The sequence below is a fragment of the Cucurbita pepo genome, chromosome 17 (genome assembly GCF_057944985.1).
Source record: "Cucurbita pepo subsp. pepo isolate OVF chromosome 17, ASM5794498v1, whole genome shotgun sequence".
NCBI lineage: Eukaryota > Viridiplantae > Streptophyta > Magnoliopsida > Cucurbitales > Cucurbitaceae > Cucurbita > Cucurbita pepo.
The window spans coordinates 1,130,591-1,149,847 of record NC_141814.1 but is presented as its reverse complement, the minus strand read 5'-3'; the positions used below and the strand labels follow the sequence as shown (position 1 = coordinate 1,149,847).

The 19,257-nt window shown below is 34.4% G+C and overlaps 2 protein-coding genes across 2 annotated transcripts; both read right to left on the bottom strand.

Moving 5' to 3' along the window:
• Positions 1-6,740: 6,740 nt before the first annotated feature.
• Positions 6,741-9,375, bottom strand: LOC111778374 (heavy metal-associated isoprenylated plant protein 32). The gene is made up of 3 exons (XM_023658157.2): positions 8,801-9,375; positions 8,629-8,704; positions 6,741-8,501 (listed from the first exon to the last, which is right to left on the bottom strand). Exons 1-3 carry the CDS (start codon positions 8,828-8,830, stop codon positions 6,982-6,984), a joined length of 1,626 nt encoding a protein of 541 aa, XP_023513925.2. The 5' UTR covers positions 8,831-9,375; the 3' UTR covers positions 6,741-6,981.
• Positions 9,376-11,497: 2,122 nt separating this feature from the next.
• Positions 11,498-16,367, bottom strand: LOC111778377 (uncharacterized). Its single transcript, XM_023658162.2, has 9 exons — positions 15,981-16,367; positions 15,447-15,508; positions 15,286-15,340; positions 15,070-15,168; positions 14,803-14,889; positions 13,826-13,942; positions 12,627-12,719; positions 12,372-12,402; positions 11,498-11,906 (listed from the first exon to the last, which is right to left on the bottom strand). The coding sequence occupies exons 1-9, from the start codon at positions 16,074-16,076 to the stop codon at positions 11,719-11,721; spliced, it is 828 nt and encodes a 275-aa protein (XP_023513930.2). The 5' UTR covers positions 16,077-16,367; the 3' UTR covers positions 11,498-11,718.
• Between the last annotated feature and the right edge of the window lie 2,890 nt (positions 16,368-19,257).

The following is a 19,257-nucleotide window of genomic DNA, read 5'->3' as shown; positions in this document are numbered from 1 at the left end:
AGGTTTCCACACCCATATAAGAAATGTTTCGTTCCCTTCTCCAACCATCGTGGGATCTCACAGTCCACCCCCTTGGGAGCCCACACATCCTCAAGGGCACATCGCCCAATGTCTGGCTCTGATACCATTTGTAACAATCCAAGCCTATCGCTAGAAGATATTGTCCGCTTTTGCTCGTCATGTACCGTCGTCAACCTCACGATTTTTAAAACGCATCTGTTAAGGAGAGGTTTCCACACCCATATAAGAAATATTTCGTTCCCTTCTCCAACCATCGTGGGATCTCACAGTCCACCCCCTTGGGAGTCCACGCATCCTCAAGGGCACACGACACAGTGTTTGCCTCTGATACCATTTGTAACAACTCAAGCCCATCGCTAGAAAATATTGTCCGCTTTTACTCGTCATGCACTGCCATCAACCTCACAGTTTTTAAAACGCATCAATTCGGGAGAGGTTTCCACACCCTTATAAGAAATGCTTCGTTTGAGATCTCACATAAATAGAGGTACGGGACCATGTGAAATGTCTAAATGACCCTTTACTCGATGGTTTGAGATTTTTTTATTTTTTAAGAAAAAGGGAAATGTGTGTTAAAGTAATGGAATAAAGGGGTGTTATGATCTCTCTCATGTTTAAAAGTTTTGTTGGGATCTTAATCTTAGCTTTCTTTAATTGTCAAAGTTAGGAACATAATCATTTGTCCCATTCTTTCTATATCTTTGCAAATCCTTTGACATGTGAAAAAACATAAAAGAAAACAAATTAATTAGTAAAAAAATATTCAAGTTCGTGTTAGTCAAACTTCGATTCGATATTCAAACAGGTCTATCCTTGATCGAGGAAAAAGACGACCCCTAGAAATCTTTAAACCCTTAAAAAAATCAAAAGAGACTATATGTTTCCTACTTTTCAAGTTCTCGACCACTGTTCCGACAGCTATAAGGTATAGTAGTGAGTAATGACAACTAAAGTACAACCCAACCCGACACTTTAGTGACCTCGAGAATCAATTGCTGCTTACATGCTATAAATAATCAACATTAAATCACTGTTAAAGTATTCAAACGTTTCTTCTATCAACCCTAAGATATCTATCGAAATTATATTTAAAAAAAAAAACTTTAGAGATCAATATAAGAGTTGAAAGTTTTTGAAACAATCATTTCAATATGCACAAAGGAGTTAGCACATTGAAAAGTCAAACGTTTGACCAATCCTCCACTTTACAAAGTAAAAACCACTATCTATCTTGACCCATCAAGAACATCAAGAACGTCAAGAACGTCAAGAACATCAAGAACGTCGGGAACATCGAGAACATGAACAATTCAAGTCAGATTTCATCGATAAACGAGAAAACACAAAAACTTCCCCTTTTTTTATTAAAAATTTAGACTTCTATTCATTTTCCCTTAATTCGAGCCAACAAATTTGATGTCGAGAACGGTGGAATTGTACTACGCTAATCGTGTAGCAAACAAAATGGTTGGGGACGAGGCATTGTCTTGTAGTGGTGGATAGAATTAGAGTTTAGGGAAATTAGGGTTTTCTTCCTTCCTCATAGTGGAAGATAGTGGAACTTCCACTTTTACTAGCAATACCAAAAATTAGGTATACTTCAACATCCCGAACGATCGGGATCTAATCCTTTAGTTTCAGCCGAACGAGCAAGTATTTAAGTATTGAGTTATGCTCATGTTGGTAAGGTATTATTTAATAGCTCGTTTCAAATACATTTAATATCTCAATCATCTTTAATTTCAGTCACGAACAAGTATTTAGCTATTGAGTTATGCTCATGTTGGAGAGATATTATTCAATAGTCCGGGTAATATCTCAAAATACAGAAATACCCTTCTCGTAATTTTAAACTTTTTTATTTTAAATAATATATTATAGTCCGTTCAAATATATTTTAGTGTATAGGACATCTATAACCATTTCAAAATACGACAGTTCAATTTTTTTTTTCTATTATTAAAGTCAATTATTGTTGATTTTTGTCGATGAATGCATGATAACGATGGAATGGAATATAATATTTTTTTAAAATTCTCGACCTAATAAAATAAACAATTGAAAAAGTGATAAATAAAATTTGATATTAAAAATATAAATTGGGTCTTTATTAATAAAGATTTGATTAAAAAAGTTATTCATAAAGATAAAGAATTTAAATTAATAAAAAGGAAATAATAAAGTATTAATTTATAAAATGAAAGGGAAGTTCAAGGATAAAAGCGCGTGTGGCGCGTGTAAACACCGTCTCGGGGTTCGATGGAATGGGTAGTTTTTATAATTATTGAATTCTTGGGGGGTCTTGTTTCCATTCTTCTATGGTACGAACTTGCCATTTCATGTTTTCCTTTTCCCAACTCGTAATTATTAACTTTGAATTTCTAAGCCTTAAAATAAATAAAAAATAAAAATAAAAAATAAAAAATAAAAAAGCAAAAAGAAAAAAGAAAAAAGAAAAAAGAAAAATCGTAATTATTAATCGCATTTGACGGCGTTTGGTACCCGTCAACTTTTGTCCCAAATGTGGGACCCACCGAGTGGAGGCCGAATAGATAATATTGTCCAAAGTGGGGTTAATATATAATAATACCTTTGATTTCCCACATATTTACAATCTTATAGAAATGACCCATTATTTTCATTATTTCTATTTTTGACCCATTTCTTTTTCTCACATTTAATGTTTAATGCGTGGGAGTTTAGCTTGATTGGGTCTCGGTCACTCTTCGAGATGAAACAGATCGAGGTAGAGATTCTTAAACGAAGAAAATGATCCAATAATTTTGAAAGAATTGTGAGCTGAAAATTTCAGGTACAGTTTTATCGAGTTGCAATCATGGTAACTTATCTCTGTCAACTTTTTCATTATCACCTCTGAAAAAACCAAACGTTTATGAAATTAGTATAATAATTATGAAGATAAGAGTTTTAATCTTAATTAGTAATTATAATCGATTAATCGTTACACTAATTCGTTTCATTAGTGGTGGAATTTCGTTTCATAAATTATTCAACAATATATTACATCAAATTGTCAACATGGGTGTCGTTTTATAATTATTATAGGTGGACCTTATTACATTATGATTTGATAACACTCGTTTTATAATGTAATAAGAGTTTTATGATGATTTCACGTCACGTTCATGCTTATCCAAGATGTGTTGTGTGTAGCTGTGTGTCAGATGTCTCATTTGTGCTTGTTCAGTATGTGTTGTTTATTGTTCAATCGTGCTTGTTCAGTAGGATAACGGATAGCGGACAGTTAATGCGTTCTACTTATTGAACAGGGTTCTATGGTCGGTCCGCGACCCCTGGATACCGAAAGCGTCCTTGGGGTGATCTCGTAGTTCGTACGGGGTGCAGACGATGGGGTCAGTCCATGAATTTTTCTTCCTTTTGCCGCATTTCGCTCAAAGAGTTCGAAGGGAGATTGTGCCTCTTACTTTCAATATTTTTTAAAACTAAAATGTCTTAAAATATTTTCCACGTGTATATTTGCCATTAAATGTTTTAGAAACTAATATATAAATAATTGAAATGAAAAAAATAGATATTGAAACGACGAGGAAAAGAAAAAGGGAAAGAATCGGCGGCGAGTAGAGTATAGAGCAATAGTGGATTAGATGACGTGGCAAAGATGGAGTGGATATTCGAAAAGTGACACACATTTCATTACAGCCAATAGGGAAACACTGGGCCCCACCTCAACCTTCATTTTAAAATGCCCCTCAAATAAATATCCTTTTTTCTTTTTTAATAATAATAATAATAATTATTATTATTATAAATTTAATCTTTTTCAACTTCGATTTTGACGTAGTAGTGCTTTACTTAATTTACAAACTACGTTCTTTACTTTTACTAATAACCCCTTCTCATTAATCTTTCCATGCGTATTATATAATGGATGATCCATTATTATTCGGGATATTAATTCAACGATACATGAGTATTGTGGATCGGAAGAAACGTGTTCATTATCACGATCATACTTTTCAAATCGCACAACGTCATGACTCCGACACGATCATGACCTACTCTCTCACTTGAACTAGTCATTATTCTCGATAAATTTCTCGAGAGAACAATTGTACAGTAGTGATTAAATTGGCTTGACACTAATGATCGAATAGTGTGCCCGAATGGTTCATCAAAATTAAGCAAATAGTAATTTAATATTACAAAAATCACGAGAAAATGGATAGTAAAAAGAAAATGGAATGGTGTAAAAGAAGAAACCTACGTAACAAGTAACCTAGATGAAAAAACGAAAAGCGAAAGGAAAAAATATTCTAAATAGTATATTTTGAATCTCTCTTTTTACTTTTACCGTGCGGAACTTGCAATCCTTTGTTCCTATTTTCGCAATTTGGTTTCGAAATTTTTTTTTTTCGACTCGTTTTAAGATTAAGATTTGACCTAATTTATATATTTTTTTGTTTATGAAATTTAAAAATATTTATAATTTTATGTTAATAGAATCATAAATTTTGTATTTTTGCATATATGAGTAATTTATTAGAATGGATTTGAAATTTTAAATATTTACTAAATATAAAATTCAAACTTACCATATAAAAATAAAAAATAGATAAATATTTAAAAAAAATGAAGAGGATTTAAATAATTTATTTATTGGAAATCAAATATTTTAATTAAATTAATAGTTGTTTTTTTGTGTGAGATTCATTTCATTCAAGTTGACACCCGTGCAAACCATGCAGCATGACCTGAAACTCATCTATCTGACACCTTTGACCTTCTCGAAATATTCTATCAATCCAACGGATCAGAACATAAGTCTACATTAGATCTGGTCGACCCGGCGCAGAGAATCAAATCTCTGAGCGAGGGATCAGGTGTTGGCGACCTCACATAGGGCTCCACATCAGTAACCCTCTGATTGGACAGATGGGGATAAAGGTTTAATCTTGATGTTGATGATCAACCGATGGAAGGCTTCTGATTGGTGGGCTCCTTTGACAAGACTAGACTCCTTGCATCAATGAAATCTCAGCCGTTGGATCTTCCAAAATTTTGATTCAAAGTATTAAGATAGTTTAGTTAGGTGGTCAATGTCAAAGGTGTACTAAAGTTTGTTTTTTTTAGAACTTGTGATTGAACAAGATAGATAGGTTTCTAGCATCTATACTACGTTGTGATTGAACAAGATAGATAGGTTTCTAGCATCTATACTATACTACCATTTTGTTGAATCCCCCGAATCCCGGCTCGAGATCGGAGGTTTTGTCGACCTCCTCTCCTAATCATAAATCGAGTTGTCACTCTTATAATCGTTATCTTTTTTTTCTCTACTGTACGTAGATTTAGTGAATTTCTCGTCAATTATCTGTACCCAGTTCTTAAAACGACATTTGTATCATAAGAGTCTCGATTCTTAGCAAAACAGGTAAACTCATCATAAGGGTCTCGATTTTTTGTTACTCAAAAGTCAAGGGAGAGTTTAACGTATATACCCTTTTAGTTAGATTGAATTGATGTGAATGTTACCTAACTCAAAACATTACAAAAAAGAAAAAAGGTAATTAAATTTAGCATTAGTTAAATTAAACTTTTATGAGATAAATCTCGAGCGTTTGTTTAACTAAATAAAATTTTTACGGATTCATTCGTGACGTCACAAAATTTATCTATAAAAGACAAAAATCTTAAATTTTTTTACTTTTTTTTTTCTACTTTTATAAAAATAGAATATTGAAGTAAGAGAATATATTCTTCACACTTAAAGAGTTTGAAAATGAAGGTAAGATAAAAGGTTGTTCCACTTAGAAAATCCTTTTTGAGAAATTTAGGTCATCAATTTATTAATTTCAATGAAAATAATTACACTAAATAATTCAAAATGAAAATTGACAACCATTATATTCCATTATAAATCAACTCAAATCATTCTATAGTTTAATTACTTTTTCCGCTTCATAATAATAAATCCGAACTATTTCTACTATAAAGAATTCAATGTTATTCTCATTAATATTTATTCTCTTTCACCAATATTTCAAATAAAGTGAAATTACAAATTTAACCCTTCAAATTTTAAAATCATGTCAAATACGTCCTTGAAACGGATAAAACTAAAAGACCCATTAAACAGTTTTTAACGTTTCTTAACGTATTTGAAGCAATTCTAGACATTAAAGAATTAGATGTTTAGTTCCAGTCTCGAGTCTCTAATCTTTGCATCCGTCTACAGGAAAGAGGGCATAACTCGAGCAACTAAAGTAATTTTCACCAACCAAAAAAGTCAAAAGTTCGAACCTCACTGTCTCCTTTGTTAAACTAAAAAAAAAAAAAAAACGACCCAAACAAAAAAGAGAAGGAGACAAACTGAAAGGGACCCCAGCTCATAGGGTGAGGTCCACTTCACAAACATTCATGTCATACCATAGCCATGGAAGGGAAGCAAACCACATGAGGCTTCTCAAATAATAAATAAATTAATAATAATAATAATAATAATAATCATTGTAAATCCCAATTTGGAACACATCAAGCAATTGGAATTGGGGAAAGATGTAGGGGCAAAGTTGTAATTTTACAATGAACTGATTTATTTTTTTATTAAATGAAAAGAATTCTTATTATATTTCATTATTTATATAGCAAAGACCACAACCCCATAATAATTAAGAGAAACTCCCACTAATCTATAATTTAGAACCTAATTAGGATAAGAACAGTTAAATGGAGAGAGATTACTGACAATTAAAAACCATTAATTCCCAAAGTATAAGATAAGAGCATAATCGAAATTCCAAGTTTTTTTTTTTTTTTTTTTTTTGGTGTGGATTTCTTGAGCTTCTGAAGAAAAAACAACTATAAACTGAACATTTTTATCTGTCATGAACACCAGAATTTCATCGCCATAATTGAGAGCTCGAACCATGGTGGCAAGGCTCTGCAAATTCTGGGTTTCTTGTTTCTTTTGATTTTTTTTCACATTACATGGCAGCTTGAGGTGTTTTCGTCGCTGAAATAGTGGCTGTAATTGTCGCCGCCTGGCGGTGGTGGCGGATATGGGTACGGCGGAAGGTAGTTCACCGCTGGTGGTTGCCGTGCGTACATCATTGGTTGGTTGGCCATGGCGGCGCGTTGTTGGTTCATCATGGCTGCCATGTATTGTTGCTGTTGGTATGGATTTCCACCCATTGCTTCCGATGCTCCGCCTGGTCCTTGGAAATACCCACCGCCGTGTCCGACGCCGTTCATGGCAGTCGCTGGTAGTCCTTGGACTGCCGGAATCGAGCCCATTTGGCTCATTTGCATGTTGCCCATTTGTGCCATTGGCATGTTCATGTTTCCCATCGGGCGGACGGCCCCGCCTGCAGCAGCGGCGGACATTCCTCCTGCCGGTAGTCCGTGAGGACCACCCATGGTTGGAAACCCACGAGGACCACCACCGTTCATTACATGACCCATTTCACCACCGACCCTATTACCGCCGTTGCCAGTATTAATTGGGCCGCCACCGCCACCGCCGCCGCTATTGTTGCCGTTCTTGTGAGCCCCACCATTATTATTACCATTCTTAGCTTCGCCGCTTTTGCCTCCATTTTTGCCACCACCGCCGCCGCCATGACTCTGGTTCCCGCCGCCGGAAGCACCACCTTTCTTTCCTCCATTTCCACCCCCACCGCCCATTCCATTCATTGGCATTGGCATTGGCATAGCTCCGCCACCGCCGGGCATTTTATCAGCTCCCATAGCAGCCTTCTGAGCGTTCATTAGTTGCTGCATATTCATCATATTCGCATTCATCATATTCCCATTCATCATCATCATGTTCGGCATCTGACCAACACCGCCACCACCGCCACCAACAGCGCCGGCGCCGGCGCCTACACCGCCACCGACACCGCCCATCGGAGGCTTCATTTTATTCGGTGGAAGAGGAATATCATCCAAATCATCTTCAAAATCATCATCAAAATCATCTTCAAGATCATCATCTTCAAAATCATCATCATCATCAGTCAGATCATCCTCCTCCTCCGGCAAATCGAACTTCACCGCCTTCTGATTCGCCGACATCGGATCATTAAACGGCGGCATTCTCAAACCCTTCAGCTGCGTTGGCATCATCTTCGGATCTTGTAGCTGAAACCCATTCATCTGCTGCTGTAATTGCTGCAGCTGTTGAAGCTGCTGCGGCGAAAACTGCGGCAGGCCACCACCGCCACCGCCGCCGCTCGGTTTCGGCTGATTATTTGCCCCCTTTTGAGCCCCCTGTTTATTATTGCCCCCACCTTTTCCATTGTCAACCTGCAAATTCTTCATCATAGTTTCAAGTTGGCTCTGCTGGCCGCCATTGTTATTGCTGGGATTTTCCTTCGGAGCTCCCCAAATCTCTGCATATTTCTTCGATTTCGCAAGCTTATTGATTAAAGTGGCTGGGTCTACATTTCCAGAGACTGTCACCTTCCCTACCTCTGCATCTATATCTATAGTGAAAACCCCTAAAAATTTCGAACACAAACAAAAGAAAACCATTACAAAAGAAAGAAAAAAAAAAACAGAGAACAAGAAGATAAAACTTCAAAAGCAAAAATCGAAGAGAAACAGAAAGGGACAACAAGAACCCACCATCAATTTTCTGCAAGATTTTCTTCACTTTCTGCTTACATCCATCACAGTGGATATTCACTTTAAGAACACATTTCTGAAACAGAGCAACAAAACAGAACATAAACCCACAAACAAAAAAACATCATATTACGCCACAAATCTCCAAAACAAAACAAATGGGGTTGCAAACCTTGATCTTAAGAAACTCCTCTTTACTCATTGCTTCGTCTCAGAGGAAATAAACCAAGAGAATGGAGGAGAAACAGAGGAATGAATAGTCGCAGATCTAACAGAACAAAAACGAGGTGAAGAAGAAGAAGGAGAAGGCTAATTAGAGAAGGATTTGTAAAGGGCATCCCATATTTCTTCCTTCTTTGAGGACTTGGGTTCCAAACAAGGTAACCAAGAGAGGAGAGAGAGAGAGAGAGAGAGAGAGAGAGAGAGAGAAAGAGAGAGGTTGTCCAAAGCCTTACTCTATCACTCTATCTTCCATTGGAGCTTTATTTAATAATATTGTTTTTTACAACACATTTCTACTTCCTTCCTTCGCTTCTCTAGTTGTTTGAACCAGTGGAGTGTTTGGACGGAAAGAAAGTTCACAAAAACAGAGAGAAAAAGAAAAGGAAAGAAACAGAGTTTGGCTCAGCTCGGCTTGACGAGATAAGCCTCCAATTCAGAACTGTTATGATTCTTTGGATTTTATTAACAGTGGGCTGTAAAAGAATTAGCTTTTTGGGCGGAATTTCCTCTTCACAACCTTGGATTTATGTGCATTAATGACCTTCACCAATGAATGCCCTTTTTCTGCTAATACTCTCATTCTTTTTCGCACTCTTAATCTGGGCCTTCCTAATTATCATATGAAACCGTGTTTTTAAACACGGTTTGTTTCAATGTCTTCGCTGTTAAGCTATGCTTATGCTATAGTTTTTAGGCTGTTATCTACCCGTTTTTTACTAAATTGTATGAAATTCTTTCGATCCATCAATCTTGTTTCAATAATACATCTTTAACTTCAAAAAGTTTTAAAAATTGTCCTCACAAATGTTAAAATATTATTCTTTTTCTTTCTTAATGTAAAATTTTGCTTATAAAAACAAACATCCACTCTGGTAACATCGTAGAGAAGAAAAGGAATATGCTTACAAATTTGTCAGAGTATAAACATTTGTATTTATAATGTAGGCCGTATGCATACATTAAACTATACAATATTTCATGCAATATATATTTGAAATTTCCCTTCAACAAACATACTTTTATTTCCTAAGCAAATCGGTTTTTGTCCTCCTTAAAAGTCTAAAAAGCCTCCTCTCCCTTCCTCCTCTCCCTTCCTCCTCTCCCTTCCTCCTCTCCCTCTCCTTCTTTGTTTCCATTGAAGGGGTTGCTTTACCTGAAAAGGCTAATTCTTCAAAGGAGACAAAACACCTAAACAAAATGCCTTTCTTTCCTTAATTTAAGCTAAAAGACAATCATCACTTAATCACCAACAATACCCTTGTTTGCAAAATCAACTTTTCAATCACATTTACTAAACTACATATAGTCTTCTCTATCCCTACATCCAAATAAGTTGTTGATCTACCAGACGCTGTCGAGTCTACTCTAGTTTAAGTATACCCTAGACAATAATGAGAAGGATTTATGTTAGATAAACCTATCATATAATCGAGGCCGGGGTGGGGGTGGGGGTGGGGATTTACAAAGCCTAGATTCGGGATCTGATTCAACGTGCTCTTTCGTTCGTGTGACACTAACAGAGGGGGTTTTCAAAACAACTGTGCAATGGCATTTCCATATGTGTAGAGGGTGCCAAATGAGGCACTACATGCTGTTTTGAAACTTGAAGGATGTTGGATAAGAGAAGGAAATAACAATAATAATGAGGGTAAAAAATCTCTGACCTACAAATGCATTCCCATTTCACATGGTTTCTGACCTTTGCTTGTGCAGCTGCTCATAAACTTGGCACACAAGGGTGTAAATAGTAAATGAATGCATAAGAATGAACTTTGAAATTTAGACTGTAAGGAAAAAGAGACTTAATTTCTGAGTGGTCCTCATATGCAGTTCTATCCACCATCTACCATCGCAGCTATCTGAAGAATAATATCCTATGATAAGATTATCAATCAACAAACAACAATGAGACAATACATTTTGGATTATAAGTCTCTGACAGATGGGAGTTTTTCCATTTACTGATTGCTTCTCTGCCTAGTAATAAGACAGAGGTCAAAAGTATTTACTGCGGGGTACCTAAAAGTTAAGAACTCAAGTGAACCAATAACAATCATTCATTCCAATCAGTTAAGTGATTCATTCAAAGGTGATTATCCTGAAAAATGAAGAAGTCAAGTTCAGAATTATATTCTAGTGAACCAATAATAATTATTCCAATCAATCAACAACTTTGATGGCTTAACAATTACCTTTCATCATAGCATACAAAAACATTTAACTGAGCCATGCTTAGGACAAGCTAACCTATTGCGAGCTGTGAGGCGCTTTGCTAGATGATGATCAGCAATGCGAGCAGCAGCACCACAATGGCTACCCAACCGATGCCGGCTGCAGGCAACTAAATTAGAACCAGAATATTGCAGCATGAATCTTAACGTCCTCTAATGCTATATAAAGAGACTAATGGTAAAGAAGAGGCACAAGGAGGTCTTGGAGTAGGGAATCAAAAGTAATCTTGTTTTGAGGAGAAGATGATGATAGAGAAAGAGAATAGGGTTCAGTACAGTTGAAGTTCTTTTTCTTTTTCTTATCAAGGACAGGAAAAGTTACAAACAACATGCCTACCATTTGAGAAACAAATCAGACTCGGTGCCAGAAATCACTGTAGATCATGGAGATAACTCACTAAACGAACACTTAAATCTATAGAAATGTCACATTTATTGTAATGTAATGGTAAAAGAAACAATCAGCTACTTTAATACATGCTTGATTTATAAACTGGTCGTTCTATATCAAAAACCTAGATTCTATGTTATGGAATATCGATTGTACATATAGCAAAAATAAAACCTTTTTGTTTAGGGAAGCCTGGCCTATTGAAAGAGGAGAATGAAGAATTTACATGTCAAAATAGTTATCTTTTCATTTGCAGTCATCTGGAGGAGAGTCAATCTTGATTATAAGGGGCTGATTAAGATCGACAGGCGCTGATTCAGCTACGATGGGTAGCTGTGAGGAGATACCCAAATAGTCAACAGCATCTCCGTTCTCGGCCAAAGCTTTTTCCAAAGCAGCCTTGGCAACTCTGGTAACGCAGTACGCCAGAACCACTGCATGCAAATCAATGTCAGAAAAGGGGCTTGGGGTACGTTCCATCTTCTTTCTTTCTTTTTTCCTTTTATCTTTAATTGAGTCAAGTTCAACGTCTCAGTTTACGATAAATTAAAGCCGGATATCAAGTACTATTTTAATTATTAAGCACCGTTCTTCCACCTGAAGCATTCATTTAATTATTTTAATTGACGTATCACATTACGATGACAAAGATGCTCAAAGATTTTTCCTGCTGAGTAGCAGATGGCATACAAGAAACAAATCTTTTTTAAATAAGACTAAACAACCTTTTTCCTTTCTTTCTTTCTTTTTTTTTTTTTTTTTTTTCTGGCACCGTTCGCACTGTTCTTGAGAATTATTGCCCACCTTTTTTCTTCATAGAAATGTACCCAGCCAAACAAAAAACAAACAAGAAAAGAAAACCCAGAAAAAGGGTACAAGTTTCTGCAAAGAATACTTACCAGATACCACAAGACCTAACATTATGAATGCCTGCATCCACAAATAAAGGAAAGAAGATGCATCAGACGAGAAAGAACACAAGATATATTTAGTGTGGAAGCTCTTCAAAAATCAGTGGTACTTCGGTAACATATTTTTGATAAATGAATATTCTTAGTTCATGAGGTTAAGCGTTACTTTGGGCTGTCAAGGAACATGCCATAAAAGAGATGTGTTACATTCCCTCTCCAACATTGAAGATAAAAAGCACTTACCCAACGAGTCTTTGAAAATTCTCCCCAACCATGTGTAACATCAGAAAGATCTTTGAGTGTGGTTCCAACATATACTAATGCAAAGGTGATGGGCTACAATAGAGACGGTGATGGATCAAAATCTTAAAATTAGTACCTGAAGTTGATAAATCTAGACATTTACAAAGCATGTCATGATTCCTCAGCATAGAGATGTGAATCATGCCCACATGCAAAAGAAAAGAAATAAAACAAAGAATCACTAATTTGTATAATTACCATCTTTCACCTCGATGTAGAACAATGCATGCCTAGATATCATATCATTCAACAATAACCAACCAATATGCTAGGACCCTCTACATATTAAAAATTATCTAACAATCATGGGTTGGCCAAGTGGGAATGATATATGGCCATGAGGTAATAAGGGCCATGGGAATAATATAGGGCTTAAAGGGACGGTTTAAGTTATGTTATAAAATATGTGTTATTGTGCATAGTTGTCCTTTTTTATAATCATACATTCTAAGTTATGTTCTAATATTGAAGTGGATTTCCATTTCATTCTTGAGAAAATACAAGGGTTGGTGTCCACTAGATATGTGAAAACTAGAGAACAATTAAGAGGTATTCTTACCCAAGCCTTAAAATAGAGCAGGAATAAATTATTTTCGTAACAAGCGAGCATGGTAATCACCCGGAGGGGGTATTTGTGCCAAAATTATGGCCAAGGTGAGGTAAGCTAAGAGTGAGCTAGATTTGGGTAGGGGAGAGATAATCCACCCAAAATGTTTCTAAATGGTACACGGCACCTTGCCATTTCTCTTTCAGCCTCTAGAACTATTCCATAATCATATATAATATTAGCCTTCATAATCAATGAAGTTATCATCATGGATGAACAAGAGCCAAAAGGGCTGAAAACTACAATATTCATAGATTGAACTGTATCATGACATCATAATCAATAAAGTTATCACTCCTTCCAATATAAAAAAGCCTATCCATGCACTACAGATATACAGAAAACTAAAATTTGGAGAGACAAATTTAATACATTTTACATTGAGAAATGACCAAACAAATTAAATAAAAGCCACCAACAGTTTGTGCTCCTGCATAGGAGCACTTTAATGAACATACAAGTTACGCCAAAATTGTGATCTGAAATACGTTAGGTTACTTTAGATGTTATAAGAAGAATGTTCAGAAATTACCATCATTCCCAACCATGAAGCCAGCATGTATTCCCCTAATGAAACGGGAGTCACCGATAATAGGTAATTCAACATGTTAAATGGAAGTAAGGGTACAAGCCGGAGAAGTAAGACTATCTGCAAAAGTGAAGATTTTGGGTCACTAACAATATTATGTGTAACTTAGTCCTCGCTGTTCCCGGGTGACATATGGACACATTGGGTGAAGTATGAACAAGTACCGTCGGTCAATTCAAATACAAATACCAGAGAAGCCAATCTAATTAAAACAAAATAATAACTTATTCATATCAGCAGCTTGCTTCATAGGTACTACGATGCAAATTAACTTTTCTTCCAGGCACCAAGAAACAGTTTATATAGCCAAATATTCTACATCAACTTCCACTCATTCACAATCGTTCAGCTCCGCCTACAATTTTTCTTTTTCTTTTTTCTTTGAAAAAGAAACGAAAAGCCAACCCACAATTTATTTTAATCATATATCATAGTTTAGCAAAATAAATGCATTTGAATCATCTCTTACCTCTCGGATTGCATTTCAAAATTTACTATATGGTTTCATTTACAACTCAGTATGCTTCATATCGTGCAATGTAAGGGAAGAAACATTTTTCCATAGATACATGACATTCACGGGGAAGGGGAAAAGCTAACCATTCATTTCATCCAATGTTTCATGAGCAGACTAAACATATTATGTATTTTAGTTCAATACAAAGTATGACCATAAACAAGAATTGGTATTAAAGAGACACACGACGCTGCTTATCCACATTAAACAAAAAAAAAGCAAATAAACTGGAAGCCGCACAAACAAGGTGTTATTTCTTTTCCATTGAACTAGAAGAAACAGGTGATTTTATAGATTAATGAAGAGTCATGAAAGGAACATGAATTTCCAGATGACAGCCTTCCTCCATATGCTACTCAAAGACCGTAAACAAACAAGGAGATTGTAAACAAATTAGACAAACCTTAAATCCAGACCGATTAATAGCAATGGCAACCGAATGAAACTGTGGATAATCCTTCAGCTTGGAAACAACAAATGACTTCCCAATCTGTAAAGAATGCAAGAAAAGAATGGTCATCCAACTAGCAGTGATACATATTTGATCCAATAATGGCAATTACGAATTGCAAACAAAAAATGATCTTTCCTAATAATAATTCTATATTTAAATACTAAAATTCACATAATATCTATGGATTACAGACAACCATAAGGTTTTGAATATTACAGTTCGTCCAAGAAGGAAGGCTGCCCCAGCTCCAACAGTTGCACCAATGGAATCAGCAACAAAGCCCACAGGTAACCCAAATAGATAGCCACCACCAAGCTGAAAGACAAATAATGCAAACCATCTGAGTTCATAAAAGTAAGTTCATTCTAGAGGCATTCTTCCCTACACATTTATACCTTTTACCAGGTATACGAAGGATTAATTGATGCTTACAGTGAGTATTGAGGCAGGAACTGCCAACACTGTCAAAGGAATGTATGCAACAGACCTGCAAATATATCTACAATAATGAGGGGAAAGGAAAGCGATGGTGGAGATACAAAATCTAAAAGCAACTTGAAATGTTCTACAAGAGACTGGCTACATTAACTTACAGCACAAGTGGACCCCAAGCACCAAGATCTTGATCAACCCATAGTAAAAAGTCCTTCAGAATCTGAAATATGATGTCAAATTTCAAATATGAGATCGATACAAATTGTATGACATTACACTAAAACTTAGAAATGAGCAATTCGTCATGAATCTTTCAGCCTCGAAAGCTAGCACATAGACTTCAAGCATATAGCTCATCAGTTGAAACAACTAAACACCCTATAAATTGAAACACAAACACATTAATCAATACTTTCCCGTGGAAGGAAGATAAAATATGAACAAAAGCTTACACAGAGACCAGTAATTTGATCGAATAGTTTAGAGCCCAAATTTAAAACTCAAACACAATTCAAGAACAGATGGAAATGGATATGGAAATGGAAATGGAAATGGATATGGATATGCCATCTCAAATAACTTCCAGAACCGTGGCAAATTAAGAAAAATCCACGAGCAATAGCCATCAACCAAATAGAGAACGAGAAACAAGAATGCAGGAGAAATAATTAATGAAAACGACAATTTGATACCTTCTCGATTGGGAGGGTGAAACAAGCAGTTACTACAGCAGCAAGAAGTAGAAGTGCGGCGGTAATCTTGAGGGCGGAGCGCCATGTAAAAGCCATAAAAAGCCTGCGACGCCAAGGCCTGCACACTTCCTCGTCGTCGTTGTGATCGGAAACGGAATGCTTCAACGACAAGCGAGCCCTCAATCCCCCAAGGTTTGCCAGATTTCTTGGCTAGGTTTTACCACTAAAAAAATAGCAAACTGGCCTAAATCTCAATCTCAATCCGCCCATCAATGGCAAAAACACCAACAATTAACTACCCGCACTATCGCTTGCTCTCTGTCTCTGTAAAGTTCCTCTGAAATCACAACGAAGATTACAGGGAAAAAAGCTCAATTTTGATCTCGAGTTTTGGCGTGAAATTTGGGATCTTAATGTCCTTTCCTCTTTTCTAATTTGGATTGGATCCAAACTTTTTTCTTCTTCTCGGGCCAATGTTTGGATCATAAAGGCCACAAACCAAAGCCCATTCGAAATTCATCAAATGATTAAAAGAATAATATAAAGCCTTGTGCTCTTAAAATATTAATAAATAAAATGCCTTGATTTCAAAGCATAAGGGCACAAACTTTACATGGAAAATGGTGTAGTCATAATAATAATAATAATAATAATAATAATAATAATAAAAGGGTTGAAAATGCTATTTTATATATATATATTAAAAGGATGATACACAATGCTGGTATAAACCGTAACTTTTAATTCTTTTAAGTTTTCAAATCATCATATCTTCATAATAGCTCTCACTTGAATGTGATCTCGGTTTATTCATGCACTCTTCTTTTACTCGTGTGTCACATGCACATTGAAAATCTAAAAATTTATTAAACATTATTAACATTTTTAGGACCTATTAAACACAATTCCAAACGAGTATTTTTATTTTTAAAAAAATATTACAAAATATTTAATCGTCTTAGTAATATTTAACTATTTTTTAAAAATGTATATAATGTCAATTTGAGCATAGTTTAACTGATTAAAATATATATATATGTAGTAGAAATATTAGAGGTTTGAGTTTTTAGTTATTTGATCAAAATACAAAAGTGTGTGTTTGAGAAAACCTTAGACACTTAATTTTTATTATTGTTATTTGAAAAGAAAGAAGGAAAAAGAAAATCATGATTGATTTATATTGGAAGTTGGTGCATAGTGTTGTTATATTTGGCCAACAAAAGAACATGAACAATCATGGCCACAATTGATCCAAAATAAAGTTTACTTTATTTGAATTCAAATTGTGGGTATCTTATGTCTTATTTTGCACCATACTAATGGAGCAACATCCCTTTTTTGTTGGTGCGCAACTTATTATCAAACTTCTAGATTCGAGATCATTTCGTTATGATCGCTCACTTCCGTTATATCTCTAATTTCTAAGTGTAAAGAGAACCCAAATGAAACTGGACGAATGGTTGTCTATTGAAAGCTCAAAAAATATCTAATTTTTAGGTATAAGAAAAACTCGAATAGAGCTAGAAGGAAGGTCGTCAGTCGAAAGCTAAAAAAACGACCTTAAGAAAAACCCGAATGGAGTTGGACGGACGGTCATCGATCAAAAGCTAAAAAATGATCTAATTTTTAGGTATAAGGAGAACCTTAATAGAGCTGGATACGAATTTCCAAACATGATAGAAGCACATCTAATCTTTTGAAAATGACATAAAAAAAAAACTCTCCATAAAGTATGCAATATAGTCTCGAGCTACCTCTATACATGATCGAGTATCACTCATTTGTATGATTGGACCCGACTAACCTGATCCATGTATAATATATGGTTGTTATAGCGTACAAACATAATCAACTGAAGTAAATTTCAAATAAGATTGAAAACAAAAAAGTTTTCGAAAGAATCTCTACTTTTATTTATTTATTTTAAAAATAATGATATAGATTTGAAGAGACGGATTTCGAGATTGAAGGTCAAGTGGCACACCATGTAGATAATGCCACTATAGGATCAATAAATAATAGTAAGATCTAGTCGTACATTATTTTAGCAAAATGAGAATAAAATTTTTAGAATAAGATAATATATCACGAAGATATTAATTTTATTTTATAATCCATCTTATATTAATGATTATTACAGATATTTAATTTTTGCACTATGATAATTAAAAAATGAATTTTTATTCTAAGTTTACTAAAAATAAGCTGCCATTTAAATAGTAAAATTGACTATTTATTAGGTTGTCTTTTTCCTCAAATATTTATAATAAATAAATAAAATTTAGGTATAAAAAAGAAAGTTCTTTTTGCCCCCACTACCAGCCCACTACGCTTGTACGCAGTGGGTGCTGTTTTTATTTATTTATTTATTTAAATTTAAAATTTATTATTAATAATATTAATTAAATTATAGACCAAACGACATGGCTAAAGAAATATTCCATTTATTTTTGTATTAATATCTTCGGAATATTTTTTATACGTGAGTTGACTCATGTACGGACTTATAGCTAAGATTGAAATATTAATTTATTAAATATGATTTAATTGACATATTATTAAATACTATTCTACATATAAAATAAAATAATTACAGAAAAACTTAGGTAATGAATGATAATTTTAAAAAATTAGAAACTAAATTGATGAATTCTTTAGCGTAATTATTATTTTCCATTATTTTTTAAAAAGCCATTTTAAATTTCATTTAATTTTAAAGTTAAATATAAAAAACATTAATAAATGTAATTATATTTATTCATAAATTGAAATAAAATGTATATTTCTTTAAGCTTTAGTCTAGTTTACACATAGTAGAGATTCTCCTTTCCACTAAAAGGCAGGGTTGCTATCTTACTCAGAAACCATGGAATTCAATTAATTTTCTCTCACCAAATTTAAAAGAAAAAAAAAACAATATTTTTAAATAATAATAATAATATTATTAATAAACCAAATAAATTAATTTTAAAAACTCCACTGCCATTCTCCCTTTGACCGGGTCCCACTAACTTCGCATTACTTTTTTTTTTCTATGGCAATTAATTTTGAGTTTTGTTTTAATAATCACTTTATTTTAAAATATCTTTATTCTTAGTTTTGAATGGAATAAAAATTAAAAATATATATGGTTAAATTTTTAAAAGTTAATTAATACTCTAAACACATTTAATTTTTTTTTAACATAAAAAAAAAACATATTTAAAAGTTTAAAAACACTTTTTTCGTTAATACCCTCTGACAAATAATATTAAAAAGTTTGAAGATAATCTATGAA